General features: G+C 34.7%; 1 protein-coding gene across 2 annotated transcripts in view; it reads right to left on the minus strand.

The window, feature by feature from the left end:
- The window catches only part of LOC143225171 (DNA-binding protein Ets97D-like), an 87604-nt gene that overhangs the window by 26385 nt on the left and 35603 nt on the right, over nucleotides 1-25616 (minus strand). For both annotated transcript variants that reach the window (XM_076454125.1, XM_076454126.1), the window contains 2 exons: nucleotides 24755-24839; nucleotides 11149-11238 (listed from right to left, as the gene is read on the minus strand). In XM_076454125.1, the coding sequence (XP_076310240.1) occupies nucleotides 11149-11238; nucleotides 24755-24839 (175 nt within the window). The remainder of the gene's footprint in view (nucleotides 1-11148; nucleotides 11239-24754; nucleotides 24840-25616) is intronic.

Genomic DNA, 25616 nt, shown 5'->3' on the forward strand with positions numbered 1-25616 from the left:
ACTGATGTTCTTGTCCCAAAGGCAAGAAGGATTTGAGTGATGCTCACATTCCTGGAAGAGAATGAACCATCCATGCAGAATGAGAGATTAGTAAAACAGTGACATCCTATTTTATAGTGTTTAGCAGAATGGAAAATAAATATCCAGACTGACAACACATTGAACTTGAGCAAGAACAGATGTTGCACTCCTGAAAAGAAAGCCTCCCTGAGTTGTAGCTGAAAGTAGAATCAGGATATGATGGACAAACAAATGAGAAGATGATGCCAATAGTAACCAGTCATGCATGGAATGGTGTGTGCATAGCATAATGGAATGAGGTAGATGAGAAAAGTTTTATGATATGGCAAACCCCATGTGAATCTGAAGAGAAAAATTTGGCACTGATGTACCAAACCCTTGTGCACCACAAACACTGATAATGTTGGGACTCCATTGCTAAGGAAAAGTGCAGACAGGAGCTTACCAATCAAGATGGACATCTAGAATACAAGTAAAAAAATCAACACAAGTTGAGGAATGAGTAACTGATGAACCTTGGAGAATATAGGCATCAGTATACACAATGAATATCAATGACTGGACACCAATCTCCTGTCTGCATAAAGCCAACAACTGACAAGAATAAAAACTCTGAAGAACTAGCCTGACTCTCTCACTACCCCCAGACTAACCAAACTCAGATAACCATAGAACTAAGTTCCAAATTCTGATGAATTGCTTGAGGTGACAACTCTAGAGATTGGATGCTTAATAGTGGGAAATGTGTGAGCAGAATGATCAACTGTAACTCAAGCACCTGCACAGCTCCTCAAACCATACTTAAGGTTACCACATGTCCAAACATTGTTTGAACTAAGTCCCCCACAACCTCTGAAGGTATACAATAATCACCAACACTGTTTGCAATTCAATGAAGCAGTGGAAGCCTTGGATATAGATAGAATATATTAAGAACTCATGAACATAGGTGTAACTATGATCTACTTGATCTACTGTAGGAGCCAATGAAACTTGAGACTCATGAAACAACTTGGAAGAATGTAAATGCCCAAAATTGAACCAACATGCATGCTAAGAAGGGATTCAGCTCATCATCAATGAATCTGGTGATCCTGAAAATTTTCTGACAAACTGAAGTGAAAGGAAACAAAATGTTTAATTTCAACTGTAAGTCCATAGATTTACTCTGTCCCATCATAGGACATAGACCTATGTAGGTGAACTACAAATTCCACTTAAGAAACCTGATAATCCAGAAGCAGGTGCATTTGAGAGTTACAGAAATACCTCTACTTGATGGTGGTAGGCTAACTCATATATATCCAACAATGTGTTGGATAAGACCTAACTATCCCTTCACATACTTAAAAAGTAAACCTTCCAGCATGAACCACAATATTTATTAACAGAGAAACTCTAAAAATTTGTTTCCAGACCTTTCAGGTATCCAATAACTTGCAGGCTCAAAAGCAACCAGGAAAAGCTGAAAATACCATACTCTCAAAGAACCAATAGAAGAAAAACAAATAAAAAGCAGCTTATCCCAAAGTGGCCTCCTTTTTGTTTTTCACAGGTCATTTAAAGACTTTGCATTTATTACTGTTGATTGAAAGGGAATTTTGTGAGACAAATATAGTATTTTGTCAGAGTAAAAAACTTCAAGCCATCTGCCACCTCTGCAATAGAGAATCAAGCCCTGGACCACAGTGTTGTGTGTAAACTTATTATTGTCTTGCAGAAAGGCTGAAAAGCCAGCAGACAGAAAAAAGCAAATCTAAGGTCTTTCCATTGCAGCCTCAGAAGGACCATGACAGATCTGTCACATTATTTCATTATGAATGAGATCAAACATAACCTTGCCTTCAATTTCAAAGAAATCTGAATAATATTCATAGAATGAGTTCCATGTGGAGCAGGATCAAATTAGGTTTTTCAGTAAAATGAAATGATCAAGTCAACATTGTGGTAAGAGTAATTAATTTTTTCTAGGTGAAATTAAACTAGTCAGTGCTGCTTCTTCTGGATTTTACAATCTTCTCATCTTAAGATCTTGATCCAAGAGCATACAACTTTATTATTGAAAATGAAATAAAGATCGGATATTGAACAATACTATAAATGTTCTCAAACGACAATTAGCACTTTTCATTCATCTTGTTTGTGGTGCTTTGTAGTTTAATTTTTAGGTGTATGAATTTAATGCAAAAGTCTCATTTCTTCAGAGATTTTGATTCATCTCAATTCAGTATATAAATGCACAGGAGTTAAAAATTATAATACTTCTTTTCCTATAGGAAAGAGTTTTTTCAGTTTTGGGTTACTTTGAGCAATCCAAAAAACATAGTTCCTAATGAACTAGCAGAAAAAAGGAAACTGGATATGCTGAATGGGAATGAATCTTTGAAGCATTGCATGTTTAAAGGTTGAATTCTACACAAACATGGAAATTCACTCTAACTTTATACTAATCTCTTTTTTTTTCAGAGATAAGATAAAGGTCATGGTGAGGAAGGTGATCTAAGACTCAAATATTCTCTAGAAATAAATCTAGTCTTTTTGTAATCACTTTTGTAATCTTCCTCTTAACACTTCCCCAAATACCATCACAGAGCTTTTGCCAAGAGAATTTACAAACACATTTTATTCACAATGTGTGTAAAAGTATAGATCTTGGTGGCAGACTGGAGAAACTACACCAATTTTTGTTTGGGCGAAAAACAGCAACTAAAGTTATAAATATTTCCCAGAAGAGAGAGATTTTACTTTCACATGTGAAAGGGAATAGGAATGAAGTACTCAACTGCAATTGAATATTTCAGGGAATCAATGTTGAGTTATAATAATGAACAAAATTATACAGTTTAGCTTGCCCAAAAGTTGGTTGATCGATTTGGTGTGTTATGACAAAAAGCAGCTAGGCTATCTGTGTCAAACATCTGGTAAAAAGTTAAAATTAAAGTAAATTTAGTAAAATTCATAAAAGAAAACTATGATAAAACAAAACAGTTTTAAAAAAAACCAACATAAATAGCATAAAACCAATGTTTACATCTAGTCTATAATGTTAAGGGATAAACTACAGTAATACAAGTTGTAAAGGACTTTCTGTAGCATAAACTACATGCTGATGCATCAGTTACAGATAAAAGAAAATGATGAGTTAAAAACTGTGACCAATGCGTAGTCTAGTTAGAACTACTTCCTCTTTCCGATCCTCACGGAAGCAGGACGGTCAAAGTCCAATATAGGGTTTTATTTCAAAAAGCTTGTTTTCGCCTGGGTCACTCCAATCGGCTGCCAGCTGGCATGGAGCCGTGTCTTGAATACAGGACTATAATCAGTGTATGGAACAGGCACAGTGGTTATAGTGCCAGAGCAGACAGATATAGCTGCGGTGTCAATGAGCTCATTCCTGCGAATACCAACGTTGCCTGGTATCCAGAAAAACTGAATAGAAGTACATGTTAAAGAGAAATGAGTCAGTCAGTTTTGAATATCGGCAAGAACAGGGTGTGAACTAAAGTGAAGCAATTCCAGGGCCAGTAGAGAACTAAGCAAGTCAGTATAAATAGTGCAGTTTGAATACTGCTCAGCATCTGTGTGATCCAGGACAAGAGAAATGGCATACAGTTCAGCAGTGAACACAGAAGATGTAGAGGGGATTCTGTGCACAACCATCTGTATAAATAAAAATGGAAGGATGGTTCGAAAGATGTTCAGCAAATAACAAACAGTATTTCCAATCAGGAGTGTCTGCTTTTCTCAGAAGACTTAAAAATAGGTCACAACTGGGGACTGTAAGAAGCCATGATGAGATGGGCTGACCAATGGATACAGCAATATTATCCAAGGACAGACCCAATTTATCCAACTGCACCTGGATATAAAGGCCAAACGAAGCAATGGCTGATCGTCTGTTCTGAAAAAAAATGGCCCACCGAGGAAGGAAAACACAACTCCAGGTGGGATACTTTGGTAAGGAACGAAGTTTTGAAGCATAGAGTAAAGAGAGTTGCAAACAGCAGAGGTGTAAAGAAGGTTCATGAGACTCAATGCGTAAGCTCTGAACTGGGGAAGTGCAGAAAGCCCCAGTGCAGAGCCAGTCCTTGATGATTAATGGGGTCCAGCATCTTTAAAGTCAATGTTCTGGCAGAGCTATAGACCAGTGATCCATAGTCGAGTTTTAATCAAATAAGAGCACAATATATCTTTAGTATAGAACATCAATCCACTCCCCAAGTAGTGGAAGAGAGGACATGAAGGATGTTCAGTGCTCTTTAGCTGCTTGATGTGTTGGATAAAGGTCAGCTTACAGTCAAAGATAAGCCCCAAAAAATTTGTCTCAAAAACTTTGGTATAACTTCACCAATACGGAGTTCAAGACCAGGGTGAATACCCCATTGGATGCAAAAGTACATGCAAACAGTTTTAAAGAAAGAGAATTTAAAGTCATTTGTTGTGGTTTACTTCAGTAAACGATTGAAGGTAGGCTGTAGCTGCAGCTCAATATACCTCAGTTCGATGACTGACATCAGATGAGAAAATTGTCGACATACAGCCCGTTTGCAACAGTGACAGGGAGTTGTACAGTGATGGCATTAATCTTTATACTGAAAAGTGTGACACTCAAAACACAGCCCTGAGGGAGTTGAAGTTCCTGTAGAAAAGAACGGGAAAGTGTTGAACCCACTCAAGCTTGGTATCTCCTGTCCATTAAAAATTTTTTAATAAAAATGAATAAATGGCCAAATAATCCCATTATATGGAGGTCTTGCAAAATGCCATACCTCCATGTTGTATCATAAGTCTTCTCAATGTCAAAGAACATTGATACAAGATGTTGTTTGAGAAAGGCTTCTCTCATTGATGTTTCAAGTTGAATTAGGTGGTTCACAGTGGAACACTGTCTTCGAAACCCACACTGTGTGGACGAGAGGAGGTTCTATGATTCAAGGAACCAAACAAGATGAGCATTAACCATCCTCTCTAAGGTCTTACAGAAACAGCTCGTTAAACCAACTGAATAGTATTTTGAAGGAAACTTGGGATGCTTCCCAGGCCTAGAGAAAGGTAGAACAATAACCTGGTACCAGACATCAGGAAAAACATTCTCCTGACAGATCCAGTTAAAACAATCAGAAGCATAGCAACAGAAGCAAAGGATAAATGGTACAGCATTTCATACCGTACATCATCAGGTCCAACCAATATACTGCTAGACCAATGAATGGCCAGTTTGAGATCCACCAGTGTAAAGGGATGATTATAATCATAGAGACAACCAGCTCCAAAGGAAAGAGGTGATTGCTCTGCCTGAGTCTTGATGGCTAAGAAGGTGGAAGAAGAAGCAGAAGTGCTAGATACCCAGAAAAAGCTTTCACCCTTAGTATCAGTGATGCTCTGGGTATCAGCCACTTCCTGACCATCAGAGAGCATGATCAAGAGGGGGACAGTTATATTGCCCATCGACCTTTCGAATCTTGTCCCATATGCCTTTGGAACTGGTGGTAGAATATATGCTGGTTGTGAACTTAATCCAAGATTCCTTCTGGCTTTGACATCTTACTCACCTAAGATGTGCATGGGCTTGCTGGAAAGTGATGAAGTTTGAAGGTGTGGGCTATCTACAGAAAATATCTCAGGCCCATTTTTGAACCTTCCATGTCATGTGGCAGGCAGGATTCCACCACCAACGAGAATATTGTGGAAGGTGTGTCATGATTTTAGGAATACATTGAGAAGCTGCTTGTATAATACAGTCAGTTACTGTTGCCACACAGTAATCTATTGATGGCTTACAGATGATGGCAGGATCAAGTTCTGGGAGAGCAGTGAAAGAGGGCCAGTTTGTATGACCCAGCTTCCAGCAGGGCACATTGGTCGGGTGGCATCGACCACGGCCAGTCTCTCTCAAGATTATAGGAATATGATCACTGCCTAGTGGATTACTGTCAACCCTTCATGAAAAATGGGAGAATAGTGAAGGGGAGCAAATTGATAGATCAATAGTAGTAAAGGACTGACTAGATGCATGAAAATAAGTAGAAGAAGCAGTAATGAAAAGAGAAAGGAGGCAATCAAAGGGCATACACTCTACCAAGCGACCCCTCCTATCAATATCAGCACTTCCCCAGAGAGAATGATGTCCATTAAAGTCCCCTAGGATGAAAAAGGGAGACAGCAACTGTTCAACGAAAGCATCAAGATCTGATTGATCATATGTCTCTCCAGGTGACAGGTAGAGTTAACAAGCAGTGATGGTATGACCCAAGGAAACACGAATGGATAAAGTCTCCAATAGTGTGTTGAGTGGCAAAGACAGGGTGGGCACATGCTGATCAACCAACAGTGCCACCCCTCCATGCACTCGTCCATCACATATCCTGTCATTTCTGTACAAAGAAAACTGAAAAAGGTGACTGTATTAGCAGGTTTCAGAAATGTTTTCTGTAAAGAAAGACATACAGGATGGTAGGAAGCAATCAGTTTTTTGATGTCATCCAGATTAGAATGTAAACCTTGACAGTTCCATTGTATCAGAGTGGCAATTTTTATTTACATGTAGGTGAATTGGGTGAAAAACCCTTCTTCTTATGACCATGTCTGTTTTCTTTACTGTCTTTATTCAAAGAAGGTCTACTGACCTCCATGAATCCTAAATTGGGTCAATAGGGCAGGTCTTTGCTGTTGGAAAAGGATTCCAGCAAATGAAGACATGAATAAATGATCGTTTTGTATCTTGGGGTGGGAGAAGAAGATGTATCCGAGGAAATGCCTGTACCCGGAACCAAAGGAAGTGGATCTTTGGATTTGTAGAAATGTATGTAAGGGACAGAGAGTGGTATTGAAGTTGATTCATCAACTTTTTTTAACCATGGAGGTCAAAAGACTTTTCATTTGTTTTGAGAACATTTCTTTTGGAGGCACAAAGATATCTTTTGGCACTCCCACTGTAGTAGTGGAATGAAGTGTAGCAGCATATGTCTGAGATGAAGTGGTGGACAGCAACTTTCAAGCTTCAAGATAAGTGTTGTTAGGAATTGTTTTCAAATGCTGCACCTCTTTTACTTCCAACCATTTAGGGCAAGAGTGAAAGTAGGATGGGTGAGAGCCATTGCAATTGATGCAATGAGGGTCCATTTTACACTCGTAGGCATCATGGTTCTTGCCACCGCAATGGGCACACATCAAGGAACTACAACATGACATCTTTGAGCGACTGAACCATTGATACTGGAAACATTGGAGAGTGATGTGTGGCCGTACCCTGCAACTAAGATAATCTGCCTTGGTGGTGTCTGGAAGACATGGTGATGTAAATGTCAGAACAAAGATGTTGGTCAGCATCATAATTCAATCTTTGCAAGTGGAGATATGCCTCACTGCAGAAACTTCCTGCGTGGAGAAACCAGTGAGAATCTCTGACTCGAGGATGTTCTTCAAATCCATCTCTACACTAACTCCTCATGATGAATTAAAAGTAGCATAAGGTGCAACCTCAATAGGTATATCCCCAATTGCCTTTGAATGCTAGAAAATTTCACTGTGTTGAGATATTGATATTTCCACCAATATGTCACTGGATCAAACTTCTTTACTGACTTTGGAGAGCCAGCAAGTCCCTCCAGTCCCTTCTGAATGAAAAAGGGAGACATTTGCCCCAAAAGTTTGTCTGAAAAAGAATGTAGGATAAGAAAATGAGGTACAACATGTGTTACAGATGTTGAAGATTGCTGCTCAGAATCTTCAAGTTGTAGTCCTTTACCTTTTGACTGTTCTTTCACTATTTTAAGTTTTTATTTGGAGGATAATAAAAAATGGAAATTTCAGTTCCAACTGACCCCACCCATCATGGAGCCCTATGAGGGGGTGCACATACAAGGACAATGCAGAAATGCCAGGATTTCGTGAGCACTATACCCAAACACCAGCATCAGATACAATGTCCACAACACCTGTTAAGAACATCCAATGCTGGTACTTGGTTGACCCTCACCCAAGTGGACCAGCCAACTGGCCCAGGAGTGGCCACCCCAAGGCTGTCCATCTACAGGAATTCAAGGCTGAAGTGATGTGTTAGTGTTGGACCCCTCAACCACCAGGATCCTCTCCTCCCTTTCACGGGTTGCCACACACGGTGAACACGTGGGTGGATGTTTAGATCCCAGAGGAGGGAAACTGAAAGAACAGAACCTTACCTAGAAGGTCCCCTCACCACATACAAAAATCCACACTGAGGGGTTGCTCAAAAGATGCCTTGCATCATGTCTTTAATATAAAATAATAGTTCTGTGATAATCAGATATTAACTGTTGGCATGGTGCATATCTTATATGATTACCTATGTCTAAATTTTAATTAGATTTTATTTTTACCATTCTCATTACTAAATACTTATCATTCTATATCATGATTTTCATTTTCTAATTTGCTGCTATCTTCATGGAATTCTCAACAATGACAATTTATGATGGAAGAAGCCAGTCTTTGATCTTAAGCCATTTTTCAGAAACATGAGTATTATATGTTTTTGACTGGTACCTCATCCATTATAGCTTCAATCAAATAACTGATAATAAGAATCAGAAACATTAGTACTGAGTTAATACTGTATTACTTCAAATTTAAGACACACCCCACTTTTAGAAAGAGATTTTCAGAAAAAAAATTGAATTATAATTAGAAAAAAGTAAACATGTTTTAAAAGAGTTTATTCATGAATCAAAAATATTAATAATGTACTTAAAATGAAATATAATAAAATATATAAAATATACAGGAAATGTAAAATTTTCATCACAATAATATTTCTTCCTGCTTTCTTTATTTAATCAGAACGTTACTCTGATGTTTCTTTTCACTCACTGTTATATTCTGAAGTTGAAGCATCTTCATCACTTGTCCCAAGAAATTTCATCTTGCATTCCATCTTCTGCATTGGAGAAACATTTTAAAAACAATTTTATCATAATATTGCCTGACACTTCTTTCTAAGCTTTTAAAAACCACTACTATTGTTGATGCTGATGTCCTTTTTATTTTGTCACTTGGCATCTAAGCATGATTGTCTTTATTCAGCCAGGAATCTTAATGCTCACGGATACGATCTTTGAATGACTTGTTAATGGACTCATCAAGAGGTTGTAACTGACCTGTCATTCAAAGATCGTATCCGTGAGCATTAAGATTCTTGGCTGAATAAAGACAATCATGCTTAGATGCCAAGTGACAAAATAAAAAGGACATCAGCATCAAGTTGTAACTGACCTGTCATTCTGTCTGGATTTATCACCAGATCACTGTTTTTGTTGCTTAACCTACTCTTAATTTTATTGGAGAGATGGCCACGAAATGCATCCATTACAAGCATGTTCCGTTGCTTTAATAATCCATCAGACCAACATTCCCACATACATCCTAACCACTTTTCCATTAACTCTGATGTCATTCATGCATGTTTTGTGCATGAATTCTTTCATCTTGGAAAAAGTTTCTTTTGGCAACGTTTTTCTGTTTAATATGATATATGGTGGTAATTTATTTCCATCTGCAGTTACACATGGCATGACACTAACTCTTTAACTTTTCAGAACCAGTGGTTTTGATTGTCACCTGTTTTTCTCCTTTGGCATTTACAGTGTAAATGCATGGCATATTAACAAACATTGCCATTTCATTTGCATTACCATTTTGGTTTATGGAATATTAATTCCTTTGGCATAGACCAACAACATAACATTGATATTCAACAAGTTTTGTTTCAAAATCTGATGGCAATTGTTGACTAATTGTTGTCTTTCAGCATTATGATAAACTTCTCTTTCCTTAAATTTCTCACACTAGCCATCACTAGCTTTGAAAGATATACTACTATTTCCTGCACATTCTTTTGCTTTTAACATTAAGAATTCTCTAATTAGAGGCAGTCCTTTATTGTGCAACACTCTGAAGTACATTAAAACAGCAGCATCAATTTCAAGATGCCTTCCTTTCCTTGGGCCAGAAAATAACTTTGTACGTTTTCTTGCAAGAAAACAACTTGGTTTTCCTACAATACCAACAACGTACATTTGCCTCACTCACTATGTACTTTCTACTGGCTTCATGATTCTCAATCTGTTTGGTGGATAAAATAACTACTTTTAAATTCAATATTTTACTTAAAACACTTTTCCATGGGTGAGAAATGCAATAAAAAAAACATAATAAAATAGTATCTGAACAACAGGAAAGTCAGACAAAGACTAAGGAGGGTGATATCTAAATACACCTTTAGAGGTACTGACATCAGAAATTTGACCTTTTATACATGTTTCTTTCAGTCTTTCTAAGTTCTTTTTAAAATATAGTCCAATCTGTTTGTTAATGCCAGATTTTTTTGAAAATATTTATTTTTCAAGGAAAATTTTTTCAACACTTTCAAAGAGTGAAAAAATAATATCTCAAATTTAAGATACACCCAATTTTCAGTTTGAAAAAATGTGAAAAAGGTGAGTATTAAATATGAAGTAATAAACAAATTAGTCTTGGGTTACTCCAAGAAATACATACATTTTTTAAATATGTGGTTTGGCTTATACTTATTGAAAATTGATACTCAAAGTCTGGTTCTTCCATCTTTGTGGTGAAGTGTGCAGTTCTTAATACAAATATGAGATAAGAAAAATACTGTTCAGATTACATATACCTTAGTACTCAAGCAATGTTATAGTACTATGCATTCTTTACATAACTTGTCTGGTAATAAAACTAATCTAATAAATGAGAGTTAAAACATTTCTCTATTATATGAAGTTATGAATTTGCAACCATACATACACTTGTCTTGGCAATGACACCTCATAGTAAATTAATAATTAACTAATATATTAATATCTAACTATTAACACAACTGAGAAGATAATGTGCATAGTTTTATTTCTATTTACAAGTGTTTGCAAAGTGATGTAAACTTTTACATTAATATGCTATTTTAATGTCTTCATCTTCTTGCATTACTACACAGCTAGTTTTATACATATATAAAACTGACAGTTCAACTTTAAATTGGCAGTTGTTTCTTTTAGATGAAATAAATGTTACTAGATCTGTGTAAAAAATTATCTAATATTAAGATGATGAAAGTCAGAGAAAAATTAAACAAACCTTGTTGGACTTGGTCCCCTTCTTCAGGTACCATAGAAACTAACTCTTCTGCTGGTTTAAGAACATCTACAATGTTGAGCTTTTTTATGTCTAACAAGTACACAAAATACATCAAAAGTAAATTTGGGTTTTTCTTTTAATTTTTTTTTTACATAAATTAACACATTTCTATTTAGGAAGTATTATGCACAAGTTTATTTGTTAATCTACTTGAACAAGCAACATTCCCAAATTGTATATATTATTTGTCAAACAGAATTTCTTCTCTTCACAAGATTACTTTGCCTACAAATATAATTTTGCAATTGTCAACCACAAAACTTGTCTTTTTAATAACTGAAAAGTGTGATTTTGTAGGTTCATGGGATTTTAAGGGATAAGTTGATTACAAGATATTTAATAAAATGTAACTTAGACGTGTAGGAACAAGTCTCACATCAAATTTATACTTTATACAGAAAAATGTCTCAAAATTAAACAAAACTTTATCATATGGTATTGACAGTTTTTTATATGCCAACAATAATACCATTACTGGTTGATATAGATATTTCTAACTTAAACTTATGTGACCTGAATTATTATAGTATTTAAGTGTTTACAAAGTAAAAACAAAGGAATCATAACCAAGACACACAGTCATAATCAAAACTATCACATATTTTCAGTGAATATGCCATAGTGTGCCCCTACTTCGCATACTGAAGTTTAAGACAATCTGTTAAGAAATACGATATAAAATCTCTAATTTGGATTGAATTTTTTTTTATATATATATAGGTGAAAGCACATGCAGATACATAGGTACTGGTAAGGCCAAGCATAAGTTAGCAGTTTCTAGCTCAAGTTTTCAAAAGAATTGTATGAATAAACATTTATTATTCATTGCAAATGTTTAAGCACAAATTTGCTAGACTTTGTGAAATTATCATAATTAAAGAACATTTAGCCTCATGTGATTAGTTTAAGCAATTAGCATAAATAATGATATGTCTGTACCGAGCTCATGCAAGTAATGACAAGAAACTGTTAATCTATTAATCTTGTTTCCATGGCATTACTATAAAAAAAAATTAACATTGTTTTAGAGCAGAAATACTACCTCCATATTTTTTTTAAGAATCTGAATGGTTCTGCAAAGTATAGGTCTTTTCCAAATAATAGGGCTGTGATTGCAAAACTAATGTTAATTACTATTTTCTTACTAGATCTAGATATAGTTTGTTGATGTGTATTGACAAAAAGTCATGATATCTAATCAAAATTGTCATAGATGTGAAAAAAATTGTTACAGCTAAATATTACAGTAGATCAGTTCTAAGCTATAGCCTTTTTTTCTTTTATAATTGACTTGTTCTCAGCAAAATTGTGAATGTGTTTATGCCAACTTAAACTCTCTTTTAGCTTGTAAACATTCTCCTTATAATATTTAAAAGTGAGATTGCTCTACAGTTATCTATGTTACTTATTATAAGAACTTCTAAGTGAAAGGAAAAGAAAAAATAATACGTCAGCCATGCTACACCTGTTATATCCAATCCAGATAGTTGCTTCCTCTCCAAAGTTAGAGAATCATAGTGTTTAAAACCAAATGAAAAATATTAAATGAGACTTAAGAAACACAGCTACTTATTAACTTTAATGTCTCAGATTTAATTCCATCACAGTTTAGAATTTTTTAAATAAATTCTTTATGCAGTTCTAAACTACTTGTTTCTTTATTGGTATATCTTCTAAATATTTTAAATTTGACATTCAGTACTTAAGATACTGGAGATGTGCATGTATATTTTAATATATTAAAATCAGTCTGACCCTGATACATTTTCACCCCCATTTGTCTCCTAAAGCAGTAATTCTCAACCTGGGGGTGTGCCAAACATGAAAGAAGACTCATCACACTTGGTTTCCTATGATGATTTTAGTCAATGCTGTTACAAATATGCTAAATATCTCAATGTTTGTAAAGAATTTTTAATCCGAGGGATCACACTAAAATGGTAGTTATGTTCACTTATACACTCTGATTTACATACTGCAGATGTGTATATAAATAATTGTGTGCATGTATTTATATAAATAAATGTATACACAATGCAACAGAGCAGAGGGTATATATTGCACACAATGAGCATGAGAGGAGTATCAGATCAAAATGGTTGGGAACTACTACGTGCCTCTTAACAGTTTCCAAAAAACATCCTAAGGAAGTTTTTCATTATGAGCTTTTAAGTTTATTTACAGTCTTAATATTATTAATTAACCATAAAATAATAATAAATTTTGGGTTCAAAACTAAAAAACTCTAAAATGCTCCAGTCTTTTAGTTTTTTTTGTTATTCCTCCTTCCCAGTTTTATGTAATCAATTTTAAAGCATCAGTAAATCTCTTTAACTCTTACTCAGTCTATGTACCCATTTAATAACTAATTAATTTACTTGATTTTAAATCATTCCAAACTCTTCTATTTCTATGTGTATTCTTGCTTTACACATTTACGTTTTCAACATTTTTAAATTTTTCTACACAGTTAATTCTGTAAAAAATTAAATTATTTCTTCAACCTGAATCTTCCATTTTAAGTACTACACAGACTTTTGAGATTTTATTGTTTTCTGTTCCTTAGTTTATCTATTTCTAGTTCTGTAATTTTGTTTCACTTCATTTAATTCATTGACAAACTTACACTGTATATTGTACACATTATTTTTAACTTGACTTTGAACTTTGGCATGTTTTCAAACAAATTCTTAAATTCACACATAAATATACTAAGTGATATACCTTCAAGCACTTCCCCTTTCTCATTTCATCTCTCTCTCTCTTTCTTAATTGTCCTTCCATATGTATGCACACTAAAGTCACCCTCATCACTGAAGTTACATCTTTGTATCTCTATATGTCATGTAATTACCAATACCTACTTTACAAATTACTATTATACACAGGTATACGTTCATTTTTTATTTATTTTTCTTGGTTAATCAGTATTATTATAAGTGAGTTTATCATCACATCTTCTTATATGTCCTGGATTTAACATTCCCCAGTACAATCAACATAACTGTCAAAACAGTTACTGGTATTCATGAGCAAGTAACATTAATATCTTCAAACTTCCACAAACAATTTTCTCTTTGCAAAATTACACATTCCAATTCAAGTCTCCCTGGTTTATACGAGATGCCAACATCTTACCATAAGTCTGTTGTACTTCTAACAAATTATTCAAACTCCTTATTTTCTTAAATTCTATATTAGCAGGATTAGAGAGTATATCTGTGTTGAAAACACAGTGCCCTCTTTTATTTATACCTGCCTCTGAAATATGAAAAGCCTTTCCTTGTTGATATATTTTGATGTTGTCAGTAAAGATAAAATTGCTAACTGACCTTCATACAATTCAGAGCATGTGTCAACTTAGCACTAGTTCTCCACTCTCTCTTTCCACATCTAACCCCAAACATTACAGTCAATCTCAAAAATGCTTCTTTCCCGCATCATTTTGTCTTTGCAGATATTCCACCCAAACTGACTGCCCATTCAAGAGAAGCACACCAGCAGTATATAACTAGGGTTACAGCATCTCACTGAGCCTTTGGTCATTTTGAAGATAACCAACAACAAATTTTTATCCTCTTATCTTATCAATCAATAGCCACTAAATCTACTTGTACCTTTCAACTCTTCTAAATGGCCTAGTGTTAAAAGTATGTGATATGTTTTTGTTTGTTTGTTTTTTACCAACTCAGTGACTTTTGTTCTCGAGTAATGCAGCTGAACTTCTGGAAGTCATTTCTAATCATATGTTCATCAGTAGGATCCTTTACTTCCGAGTTCAGTCTTTACTTTCACTTTTGTTGACCTTCACCTCCTAGTCAAATCATTTACCACAGTAATCCATGCTTTTACTACTGTTTCTGTATGGTTTGAAAGAAACCTACCCCAACTCAATATGTACCTAGATAAACTTCATTCCAAAATTAAAAACATAAAATGGAAGTTTTTAAATCAAGACCACTAGATATTAAAGGTAGATATACAGGATACTTATCTTCCTGACCATATTCATCTGTCACAACATTTTCTTCATTTGCTGTTGAGGATGATTAATTAGTTCACTGCTCTTCTCTTCCCTATGTTTTCTGAGCAGTCATATAATTTAATGGTTTTCCTGTTCCTCAACACCATCTTTCACATTAAAAAATATATACATATTGGTCGTTAGCTTATTCTAGCTATTTTTTCCTCTAAGTCTCTTATAAACTCTCACTTAACCACTCAACTAGTTACATCTTTTTGATGGATCATCTACAACTCCGTAGCATTTGGAACATCAGGGATTTTGTGTTAACACAGTCTGAAGAAAACTTTAGGCATATATTATGGCACTACAATTGGCACTACAGACCTTGGACACTCATGCAGTTAATATTCTATCTTTCATGCTTATATAAAAAACAACAACTTCCTTTTCACTTTAAGGAAACAGCCTCAACTTATGTAATAATTCCATTAAGCAAACTCATGTGCATCATCTCCAAAAGAAAAGATTTCCTTTCAGTGGCATCTGGCTTTAAACCCACCATCACAACAATAGGATCTTTTTTTTTCTTCTTTCTTTTAACTTTCATCTTCTCAAAGATACCTCTCAAGGGTTAGAACAGAACATTATGGAATCAATGTCCAATGCCATTCTGGTTCTTGGACTCCTTAAGAAAGCAGTAGCTCTCATAAAGTTAGAACTCTGAACTATTCAAAGTGTTTGACTTAGTTTCTCTCTCCTTCATTATTTTAGTTCACATAAGACAAATATATCATGGTAGCTTACACCAGTGATCAGGACCATACTCATTCTTGCAGCATTTGTTTTGTATGCAGTTTCACTACTTCATTGACTTCTTTCTTAATGTGTGCATATTTGAGCCTGTCATGCTCCCAATATAAATACTCTGACCAATTCTCTCTCAAACTCATCATCTTCTTTTCACAGAATGGGTCCTTTACTCTTTGCTTTTCTGCAGATTTGCAAGCATATAGGTTGTTTCATGATATATGCTTTTGTTATATTGACTAGCTACCACATTGAACTTTATTGGTCTCCAGTTCCAAATTCACATTCTCCATCAGTGAATACCCTGAGTCAATCTTGAGAGAACTTCTTCTTTATGTAGACCCTCCCCTTTGTTTTCTTCCTTAGGTCCTGGCAAAAATAAATTACTTGGATTTCCTTATTTCTTGAATTTGAACAGTTAAACCATAGATTCTCCTATTACAACAACAACTATCTCAAAGAAAATTAATCTCTTTAATACTGTGGAATCATTATTATTTCACAACAGGTTGTTTGGTGTTTTGTTTGAAAAGCCAAACTCTTAACAACTGTTAGCTTATTCTTGCAAAAGCTCTTCTCTAGCTGTTTGTAAGTTTTGTTGGGCTATCTTTTGGAGTTAGTGCATTAGACATGTTATGCCTTATCTTCAACACCTCAACAAACTTCTTTCTTTATGTATTTGTTTCAGTTTTTTCCTTTGTTGATTACAAAGCTGAATTATCTGCCACAGTGAGGTTCTATCAATCTCTTTTGTCTCAAATATTCAAATACATTTTCTGAGTTTCTGGCTTCAACAAATTCATAGGTACCATACAAAAATGTGAGCTAGGTTTGGTAATACATTTCTTGGACTCCACCCCCTTTCCTCTTGAACCATAAGTGACTTGTTTGTTCAATTATATTTTCTTTTAGTACTGGTATTGGGTGGATGACATTCCAATGTCTATGCCCTTGATGCTTCTTAGATCTTATTCTCTTGAAAAGCCTTCCTACCTTGAGCTGCAAGAGAAAATAACCACAATTTTTCACATGTTGTGTTACCTACCCTGAATAATTTTGATTCTCATTCAGAAGTGTTTTTATGTTCTTTCAGAGCTATTAATTAATATATTCCATATACTGAATCTTTCTACACGTTTTAAAAACAGTTGTTTATACCTTACAATGAATAATACTCTTTGGATCTTCTTCTAGTCACTTTAACAAATTGACTTGTGCAACTGATCCATTTTGTTTACTGGAATGTTCCCATACACCTTAAAATTAATTTTGAGGTGCAGCTCACCAAAAAGATTCACCTCTTGAGGTTTTTGCCTTCCATGTTGCAGTACCCTTGAGAGGAAATTTCGCATACAATAAAGGACAAATTTGAGTTCATTTATAAAACTATTTATATCATTTTGCTTCTGGATGTCATTGCTTAAGCCAGATAGTATCCCTAATAAGTGAGCTATTCTCTGTTATTTGCTTAGTTAACACTTGGTGCCACACTTGGTTTATCATAACGTAAGTAGTACTAAAATTCACAACTCCTCTTTTTAACAATTACAGGAGTGAGGTCATGGAATAATTTCATTTAATATACTGTGAACTCAGAATTATGGTAGGAAAACAAAGTGCATACACATCTTTCAAGTATAACTGCAAAAATTAACATGAAAAATGGGACAGCAGAAAATAGCTGTCTCATCCTCTGCATTGCATCAAGAACATTCATAACTTACAGCAGGGGAGTAATCCAAAAAAGAAAGTTTTTTTTTTTCAATTCCAATGGTAAAATGACTGTTTGATATTCATTTTCATTCTATAAACTTTTAATTTTATGTATTGAGATATAGGAGGAAAATCATTATGAAGTTAAATATTTTACTTTTTGGAATACTGTTGAATTTATCAATTTCTGAGAAAAACATTCAATTCAAATACCCCTACAAGTTTTTACTTTTGCACTGAATCTTCATTTTGGCATTAATTAAAATGTCAAATCAAGCTTGATTGCTATCTACCTGAAAGTTGCAAGTGTATTTAATTACTAAAATATTTGACATTGCAAAAAAGTTCCAAAAATGAGACCATATCCTTCCTTAACCAGAATGGTACTGTCTCCTGCTTGTTGCTAAAGCATCATAAAGTTAGGTAGAATGTAAAGGCTGCTCAACTACCTGTATAACTCAGAGGAATGGCAGATCCTACATGTGTAATATGGAAAGAACAGTAAATCAAGCAGTATATTAAGTGAGAGACACTTGGCAGAATAAGCTGGTTCATGCAGGAATGATCTAAAACACATATCCCAAGGAGAATGCAAGACACATACATCTAATCACAACCAATGGGATTGATCTAGTTCTTAGTGTATGGATTGGTCTATACTACACATCAAATTAGACACCTTTGACTTATTCCTTATCAAGAGGTTAGTTTACTCAGTCTCACACCAGTGGGCTTGCACTAACCTGAATAAGCACTCTTAGTATCAACCTCTGCATTGATTTGGTACTGGTACTGAGGAAAATGATTCCCTCACCACATAAAAGAAAAATGCATACAAGTATTTGTGTAAAAAAGAGGTACAGGAAAGATTAGTGGTCTAAACAGAAATTATCTATCAGCTGTATTAAATGTGCAATGGATTAATGCAACTGAGATCAGCAAGACTTGGTCAGGTGTGAGGGTAGGGAACAATATCTCTACTTGCTTATTTGTTGTTGTTGGTAAAGAGTAGAAACAGATGGGCTTAAAAATTTGTATTTCCTGTAAGGCAACTCTGACCACAGGTGAGTTCCATTGTGAATATTGAAATATGTTGTGAGTAAACTTAAAGAAAAAGAAATAATTAACAAATACCCTCTTCAGAGCTTCCACAAAGATTGGAGAACGTTAAGTGAAGAATGACGAAACCAATATGTGAAAAACATGTAATGTAATGTAAGGAAGGTAACACAAAGGTAACAGGGGTCATCCACATCTCTTTCAGAGGATGTCAACATCAATGGTCAGGAAAATTAGAAACCATGAGATGAGAACTTTATGGGAGTTAACACAAAAAAAATGAAAGAAGCAATCTCCTATCATGTTCATATTTTATATTCTAGCTTGTCAATATCAGTAATTTTAGTTTGTAATCAATACAAAACTACAAACTTTGTATTCATACATCATAAACATATAATATAAACTAATGTTTCATTTCACATACCACGTGACACAGAAAAATCAACATTTAGGTGTGTTCTTTTAATATTTACTATTTAATTAAGAAATCAACTAATATATAATACTAAAATTTTAATTTTAATCTCTATTTTGATACCAAATATATTGACATAAATTCATAAAACACTAGTTCAATAAAATTTTAAATGCAAATCAACAAACACACAGACATGGCATTTGATTTGTGACTTGTTGTGATAGGGTTAATGATAAAAGGGAGCATTCCTTTCAAAGCAACTACATTACAGACTCTGGACCATGTCTCAAAATCTCGTAGTTTGATTTTTTTTAAAAATCAAATTGATATATATAAAAAAAAGAGTATTTCATTTCAGAAGCTCAAACCAAAATTTATCTGAAGAATTTTACCTTTCCCTCTCAAATTCAAGCAAATGATAAAAACACCAATGCTTGCAAATGTTAAGAGTTGAAAATAACAAGTGCAAGAATTTCATGATTCTTAATGAAAAAAGAAACTGACTGATCAATGGAGTGATGAGGAAAAGACTGAGCTTTTAGTATACTGTAACAAATTTACTATTATATATTTATTTTAATATTAATGTTTGTTTTAGGTAAATATATATTTAGAAATGACATAATGTATACTGTTAGATGTATATTGCAAAATACCCACCCATTCTATACATTTGTATAAAATTCTTGAGTGTAAGACATGTGCATGTAAACACTAGCAATTGCATGTATTGTTGCCAACTGAAATTTTGAAAGCCTCAACTAATGATTATAAAAGGTAGCATTCTCAACACACAGAGAGACAATATATATTGTTGGTCTGCTACATTTAGTATTCTATAAACCTTGGAAGCTATAACTTGATTAATGCTTATTAATTAGAAAGCTACAGATATTTAGCCATGAATGTTTATAAATTTTGAACATTACAAACCATTCAACTTCAGCAGGTTACAAATGGAGATTAGAATTTCTATGAAGAAATTGTATGACATTTACTGTGAAAAACTTGTGTGTGATTGGCAAGAACTAGCTAGCTAGCCATTAGGTGAAATGTGACTACATCAATTTCAAATTAATTTGCTTTGTCCTGAACCCTCGATAAGATAAAGGAAGTTCTAGGATGGATAGAAGATTTGATACTGTTTATAAGTTTGTAAAATTTGTGTATATAATCACTATTTGTAATAACCATTGTTATAAATTCCAATATTGTTTGTATACAAAAATATAATTGTATTAATAAAGAAAATTGTATGTACCAATATCTTGTTCACAAATATAAATTTGATACATCTCAACATTTAATTAACTTTTAAATCAGTATTATAATTTAACTTAGTTTCAGGCTCAAGGGTTAGGTAGGTAGGTATTTCATGTTTATTGGCACAAAGCTACTAAGCTATCTGTGCCGAACAAGATGTAGTACACTATAATGGTATATGGAAATGAAGGCAAAAATACATAAAATATGTAAAATTACGACCTGCCAGGAAAACTGAAGCATTAAATTCAAACTTGCTATCAGTAACCTGAAGTAGGCCTTTCCAGTCCTGGGTACAGGTCAAAATAAAATTAAAATGAGTAAAAGAAATCATGCTTAAACAGTGTATAGTCCAAAAAGAACTTTAAATTAAGTTAAAAGACCAATGGCTCTTAAAAATGTAAAAACATGATTGAGGCAGCCAGTATCACCTATAACATTAGCTAACGTCAAGAGCAAACCTACCTTAAAAATATGTTTAAAATGTCATTGTTGTTCTTGGTTGCAACGACAGCATGATAATAAAATATGTACAATTGTGACCTGAGAGCCACACAGACCACACATTGGTGCATCAGTACCAGATAAAAGGAAGTGACGCAATTATAAAACTGACCAATGCATAGCCTAGCCAAAATAACTTCCTCCCTTCAATCTTTACACAAACAAGATGGCCAAAGAGCTAAAGATGGCTTGATTTGAAAAAGCTTATTAATTCATTGCTCACTCCAGGTTGACTGCCAACTGGTGTATAGTCGGGTTTTGATAACTAGACCATAGTCCACGTATGGAACAGGGACGGTGGTGATAGAGCCAGAGCAGATGGACTTTGCCGCTCTGTCAGCTAGCTCATTCCCAAGAATACCAACATGGCCTGGTATCCAAAAAAACTGGACAGAGATACACAATAGAGAGAGATGGGTCAGTTTGTTTTGGATGTTGATAAAAATAGGATGGTAACTACCATGGAATGAAGTCAGGGCCAATAGACAGCTAAGTGAATCAGTATAGATCGTACAATACATATATTGCATAGTTTCAATATGATTAAGGGTAAGAGAAATTGCATACAATTCACCAATGAACACAGAAACTGTAGAGGGGATTCTGTGTGCTACAACCGAACTGTAACAAACCATGGTAGAATCTACAGAGTCACCTAATTTTGAACCATCCATATATATGGGAATGGATGAATTGTTTGAAAGATGTTCAGCAAATAAAAAGCAATATTTCCAATCAGGAGTACCAGACTTCCTCAGATGACTCAATGATAGGTCACAGTTGGGGATAGTAATTAGCCATGATGAAAAAGGCCAAACTGCTGATACTACTATGCTATTTAAAGATATATTCAAATATATCTGATTGTGCCCAAATACAAAGGCTAAAAGCAACAATGGCAGATTTTCTATTATAAAAAAGTGTGGCCCATTGAGGATGGAAAACACAACCCCAAGTAGGATGCTGTGGTAAAGAGTGAAGTTTGGAAGCATACAGAAGAGACAGTTGCAAACAGCAAATATACAGAGAAGGTTCATGGGACTCCACATACAAACTGTAGACTGGAGAAGTACAAAAGACCCCAATGCAAAGCCGAAGCCTCTGATGGTGAATAGGATCCAGCATTTTCAGTGCTGAGGGTCTGGCAGAACCATAAACCCATAGTCAAGTTTGGATCGGATAAGGATACGATAAATTTTAAGCATGGAGTATCGATCCACTCCCCAAGAAGTGGAAAAGAAGACACAGAGGATGTTCAGTGCCCTTATACATTTGACATGAAGTTGCTTTATATTGGAAATAAAGTTTAATTTACAGTTAAATATAAGACCTAAGAACTTTGCCTCAAGGATGACAGGAAGGACAACGTCATCACTACGAAGTTCTGGATCTGGATTAATACCCCATTGGTGGCAGATATGTACACACACAGTTTTAGGGAGAGAAAGTTGAAAATCATTTGCTGTGGTCCACTTAAGTATATGATTGATTACAGTTTGTAGCTGCCACTCAATAAACCTCATGTTTGGTGACTGACATGAAATGTGAAAGTCATCAAAGAAAAGAAATATTTGCAACTATAGGGGGTAGCTGTTCACTGATGGCATTAATCTTTATGATAAAAAATGTGACACTCAGAACACAGCCCTGAGAGACTCCAAGTTCCTGTGGGAAAAAAACGGGAAAGTGTTGAGCCCACATGGACCTGGAATCAGCGATTCATTAAAATATGCTCAATAAAAATTGGTAAATTGACACGCAATCTGTAGGTCTCGCAAGTGTAAGAGCCAGTACTGAAGAGAGACAGGTTGTGATTCAGGAGCATATGCTCTATAGCACGACCCCTCACAACAATACTAGAACAACCCCAGACGAGATTATGCCAATTAAGATCCCCAAAATTAAAAATGGAGTTGGCAGTTGCTCAATGAGGGAATCAAGGTGTGATGGATGATAATTTTTTCCAGGTGTAAGGTACAGAGAGCAAACAGTGATGGAATGACCCAAAGAGATACGGATGGCTACAGCCTCCAAGGGCATATTCAATAACAAGGACCTGGTGGGCACATGTCCTTGTCCTGCATATGACCTGTCATTTCGGTACAAGGATTATTGTTGAATTGGGACTGTATTAGTAGGTTTTAAAAATGTTTCCTGTAAAGAAAGACATTTGGGATGATAAAAGTCAATCAAATCCTTGATGTCATTAACATTTGATTGGAAACCTCAACAGTTCCATTGGATTAGAATGGCCATTTTTATTTATTTTGGAGGAGAATATAGCAAGAAGACCTTCTACTTGCAATCACACTTTTTTCTTTACTGGATGTGGGTTGGTCACTCTCTAGTGATCCTACTCTGAATTGAATAGGCAGGTCGGTGTTTCTAGACACATGTTCTATTGATTGAGGAAGTGAATGAATGGTTTAATTTTTGGGGTATCAAGAGAGAAGGACCCCATGGAAACACCTGGGCTTGAACAAGGTCAAGTTGGGCAATGACTGGAAGATGTGGTAGGGACAGAGGTAGAAGTAGATACTGATTCATTAACTTTGTTGATTTTGGAGGATACCAGATTAAGATGCGCTGTTAAGAATTCTGTAGGAGTAACAGAAAGTTCTGTCTGGACTCCTACTGTAGTAGTGGAATGGATTATAGCAGCATAAGCCTGAGATGAAATTGGAAATAGTAATTTTCAAGCCTCTGGATAAGTAATATTATGAACTGTCTTGATATGTTGTATTTCTTTCTATTCCACCCATTTAGGGCAAGAAATAAAATAGGAAGGATGTGGACCATTACAGTTAACACAATGCAGTTCTATTTGGCATTCAAAAGCATCATGGTATTTACCAGCACAACAAGCATGTTAAGGAACCACAGCAAGATGTTTTGCCAGTAGTCAGATTTTTCTCTATGCTGCTGTTCTTGTTTATTTTTTTTATTTGAGGGGTATCCATAACAAAAAAAAGAATATTTCAGTGCCCACTGACCCCATCCACCATGAAGCCCTATGAGAAAACACACTACAGTGCCATATAAGGTCACTGCAGCTACGCCAGGGTTTCGTGAGCACTATGGCCGAACACCAGTATTAGACATAATGTCCACTACACCTGTTGAGGATGTCCTATGCTGGCACTCAGTTGACCCTGGCCCAAATGGACTTGCCAACTGATCTTGGGGGGCCACCCTAAGACTGCCCATCTAGAGGAATTCAAGGCCAAATTGGTGTGTTGGAGTTGGACCCTCAACCACCAGGATCCTCTCCTCCTCTTCACAGGTCACCACACACGGCAAATATGCAGGTGAATGTTTAGGTCCCACAGGAGGTAAACTGAAAGTACAGAACCTTCTCTGGGAGGTTCCCTCACCACATAGAGGAATCTACATCAAGGGGGAGGCTCAAGGGGAGTGCTGTGCACAGAGGATGTGTCAGCCTCCTGTTAGTTAATAGCTATAGTCTGATGCTGATTGTAGTATTATAGACTGCTGCAATACCTTATTATATATAAATATAGGAGAATGTTGAATAGCTTGTTGCACACAAAAAAGCTTTTTGACAGTAGTGCAGGGTGTTAGTCATTTATTTTGTATAGAATTATCAACATCTTTGAATTTACATCTTCATCAGTACAATGTGAGATGAAAATTGCATGATGAAAATGTAAAATCTTCTGCATGAAATATCTCACATGTAGAATTTTACTTTTTATTCTTCTTTTTGAGAAGTGGTTTAAATGTAAAGATAATAATGAACAAAATATACAAAACTAAATACACCTAAATTAAATAACAAAAATGATATTCACCTTCTTCTTCCTTAATATGCACATTTATCTGTACTAATCCTTCTCCTTGTACACACTGGTCTACTAAGTTTTTATTAGCATCAAGCTGTAAAAGATATACCACAGGAATTAAGTGAATTATATATATGCAGAAAGCCATTTATGTGATCAAACTATTTTGGAACAGATATATTCTGTTATTAAATACTCATCAATACTTAATTATTCACACTTATTTATTATTTAACTATTATTTAATATTTGCAACACAAACATTTTATAATTTTAGGGATTTAAAATTGTTCTGATATATACATTTAGTCTCTTGATTAAAAAAAACAACACATATGTTTTGTATTGCTTGAAATATTTTAAGAAGCCTAAAATCAAACTGCTTATTCCAGGTGAGCTGAAAACAGATCATGAAAATGTTTTGAAATGAACAAATAAAACTTAAAAAGTAATCTTAAATTAAGAGATTTATCTTATCTTTAGTTTTCAAATATCATTTAAGAAATTACAGAAATTAAGAAATTATAAAACCAAATAAAAAACTTTCCAGTTCTTAGAAAACTAGAAATAAATACTACAATTGATATCTGATTTCCTGTTTGTCTATTAAATATATAACTACATAAACAGCAAAAAAATTAAGCTGCAAATTCACAGCACTCGCTAGAATATTACATTATAGACCTTATTTATTTTGAACAAAACTCGGCTATCAAACAGTTTCACTTTTTAAATTACGGTATGTCTTTAAGAAATTTGTTGGTTGGTTTTAAAATACAATGCAATGGCTTAAATCACTATGAAAGTGGGAACAAAAATTACATGGCCAATGTTTTGACCAAATGGTTGGTTGGTTGGTTAATTTAGTGTT

This window comes from Tachypleus tridentatus, chromosome 9 (assembly GCF_004210375.1).
Source record: "Tachypleus tridentatus isolate NWPU-2018 chromosome 9, ASM421037v1, whole genome shotgun sequence".
Taxonomy (NCBI): domain Eukaryota; kingdom Metazoa; phylum Arthropoda; class Merostomata; order Xiphosura; family Limulidae; genus Tachypleus; species Tachypleus tridentatus.